A 2209-nucleotide genomic window follows, 5' to 3' on the forward strand; every position below is an offset into this window, starting at 1 on the left:
AGAACCCAATTCGAATCGACTACTTAACTTATATTGATGATACAAGGATAAGTTTGCTTCAAAACACTAGATGAATTTAATCCAATGTGTATATATAGATAAATAACCAATAAAACATACATTTATTGAAACAATGACAACTTAAATACAAATTAAAATCTCCAAATATTACTGTGATAACACTAGAACACTCCCCTTCTTCAACAGACATCTTGTGTTCCCATATTGCCCTTATACCATTTCAGTAAAAGACAGAAATACCCTCTCACTCTATGCTGACATGGCAGCTCTTGGTGGTGCAGTAAGCGGACGTGGCTCCAAGTAAACTTTGAGCCCATTCTTCATGAAAAGAGTCAAAGACATCTTCTGTTCAACAAGATGACCGGGAACCAGAGAGAGCCTGTAACGGAGAAGTACCGCCGAGACCACGGACTTCATCTGGAGGTAAGCCAAGTCCTTGCCTAAACAAGTTCTTGGTCCGGCGTTGAACGCCACGAACTTGTAACCGTCCTTGGGAGGTTCAAACCGGTCACCACTGACCGAAAGCCATCTCTCCGGTTTGAATTCCATGCAGTCCTCACCCCATATACTTTTCATCCTTCCAACTGAATATATAGAATATGTGACCGTTGAACCGGCCGGCAAGTATGACCCGTCCGGCAAAACATCGTCGGAGACAACATATTTGAAATCTTCGGGGACTGAGGGATACAGACGTAGGGTTTCTGTCAATGCTGCTTTTAGATAAACCAGTCTATCAGCTTCATCGAATGTCAATGGCTCTTCGATCCATTTCTGCGTGTCTTTTCCGCGGGTTTCTAGTAAAACTGTCGATAATTCACTGATGATCTTGTTTTCTACGCGCTGGTTGTTCATGACGAGCCAGAAGAACCAACTTAACGCCACAGAGGATGTGTCACGGCCAGCAAGAACGAAGTTAAGAGCAATTCGTTTGAGGACTGAATTTGGAAATAGGTTTCCTTCAACATCTCTCTTCTTGATGAATCGAGATAAGAGATCGTCTGATGGAGCTTCTTTTCGCGCTTCAAGGGCTTCCGACATGTAATTTTCGATGACTTGTAGGCTCTTTTCCAGCCTTTTTTCAGCTCCAATGCTTACAAGTTTCTTCAACCTCCATAGTAATCCAGGATAAAGTAATCTTTGAAGAGTTGCTTCAGTGGCTGAATCGAAAGCAATGGCGAATGGATTTTCTGGTAATTCAGGTGAGAGAGTTTCAGGATCTTTGCCAAAAGTGAGTCCACATATGTTATCAAAGGTTAAACGAAGTAACAAATCTTGCATGTCCACAGAGGAGCGATCTTTGCAAGCCTTGTCCAATATGATCCACAAACGGGTTCGGATGGTCCGATTCACCCACCTGGCCATGGCTTGTCGGAGAGTCCGAGTCGTGAACTCCAGGGCAGCAGTCTTTCTCTGTATCAACCAAGTTTCGCCATCGCTATTGAATATGCCTTGCCCTAGAAGATCATGGAAGGCGGTTTGCCAATCCGGTCCTTTTGGATAGTTCTCGAACCGGGTTCGGAGAATATGTTCGATATTTTTCGGGTGACACGTGACTGTATAAAACCCTTGTCTCCTAGCCATAAAGGGGATAGCAATGGTGCATGTCTGATAAGTGGCGGCGCCACCAGTCGCGCGAAGGTTTCCGGCGATCCAGTCGTGTATTCGCCTCCGGTTCATAAACAAATGTGGGAGACTACCCACTAACGGCCAGACCTTTGGACCAGTGAGTTTCTGTGCAAGAAACGAAAACCATATCAAATAAGCAGAAGTTGCGGCTAATAAGCTGAAAAGGACGAGTACAGTGTCCATGCATGTAGCAGCAACTGCAAATTTAGATAATCAAAAGCAAAATAAGTAGAAATTCTGCTTATTTTGGTAGTGATTGATTGGAACTGGCGAGAAAAATGGTGTTATATAGAGTCTATACCAAGAAAAAATATTAGGAGAGAGTTGTTGAGAAAATTATAAAGTGGAGAAAGAGGGGCTGGCCGTTTGGTTTGATATGTAGAAAACTGAATTGGGGTTTCATGTTTCATACGAAAGCCATGCACGACCCGTATATACAGAATCAACATTCTGGGATAATAATACGACGCGTGGTCTTTTTTATTTTTTTTATTTTTTATTTAGTGCAAATACCTGAATTTAATAATTACTATAGTTAGATATTGGATTAACAAGTTTC

The 2209-nt window shown here is 42.3% G+C and overlaps 1 protein-coding gene across 1 annotated transcript; it reads right to left on the bottom strand.

The window, feature by feature from the left end:
• Window positions 1-71: 71 nt before the first annotated feature.
• LOC111389639 (cytochrome P450 86A1-like) lies at window positions 72-1918 on the bottom strand. Its single transcript, XM_023014573.1, has one exon. It carries the CDS (start codon window positions 1831-1833, stop codon window positions 271-273), a length of 1563 nt encoding a protein of 520 aa, XP_022870341.1. The 5' UTR covers window positions 1834-1918; the 3' UTR covers window positions 72-270.
• Window positions 1919-2209: the final 291 nt, after the last annotated feature.

The sequence above is a fragment of the Olea europaea genome, unplaced genomic scaffold (genome assembly GCF_002742605.1).
Source record: "Olea europaea var. sylvestris unplaced genomic scaffold, O_europaea_v1 scaffold6039, whole genome shotgun sequence".
Classification (NCBI taxonomy): Eukaryota; Viridiplantae; Streptophyta; class Magnoliopsida; order Lamiales; family Oleaceae; genus Olea; species Olea europaea.

What these genes read in the sequence shown, in the direction of transcription:
- LOC111389639 (XM_023014573.1), bottom strand. Translation starts at nt 1,833, where the DNA reads ATGGACACTGTACTCGTCCTTTTCAGCTTATTAGCCGCAACTTCTGCT.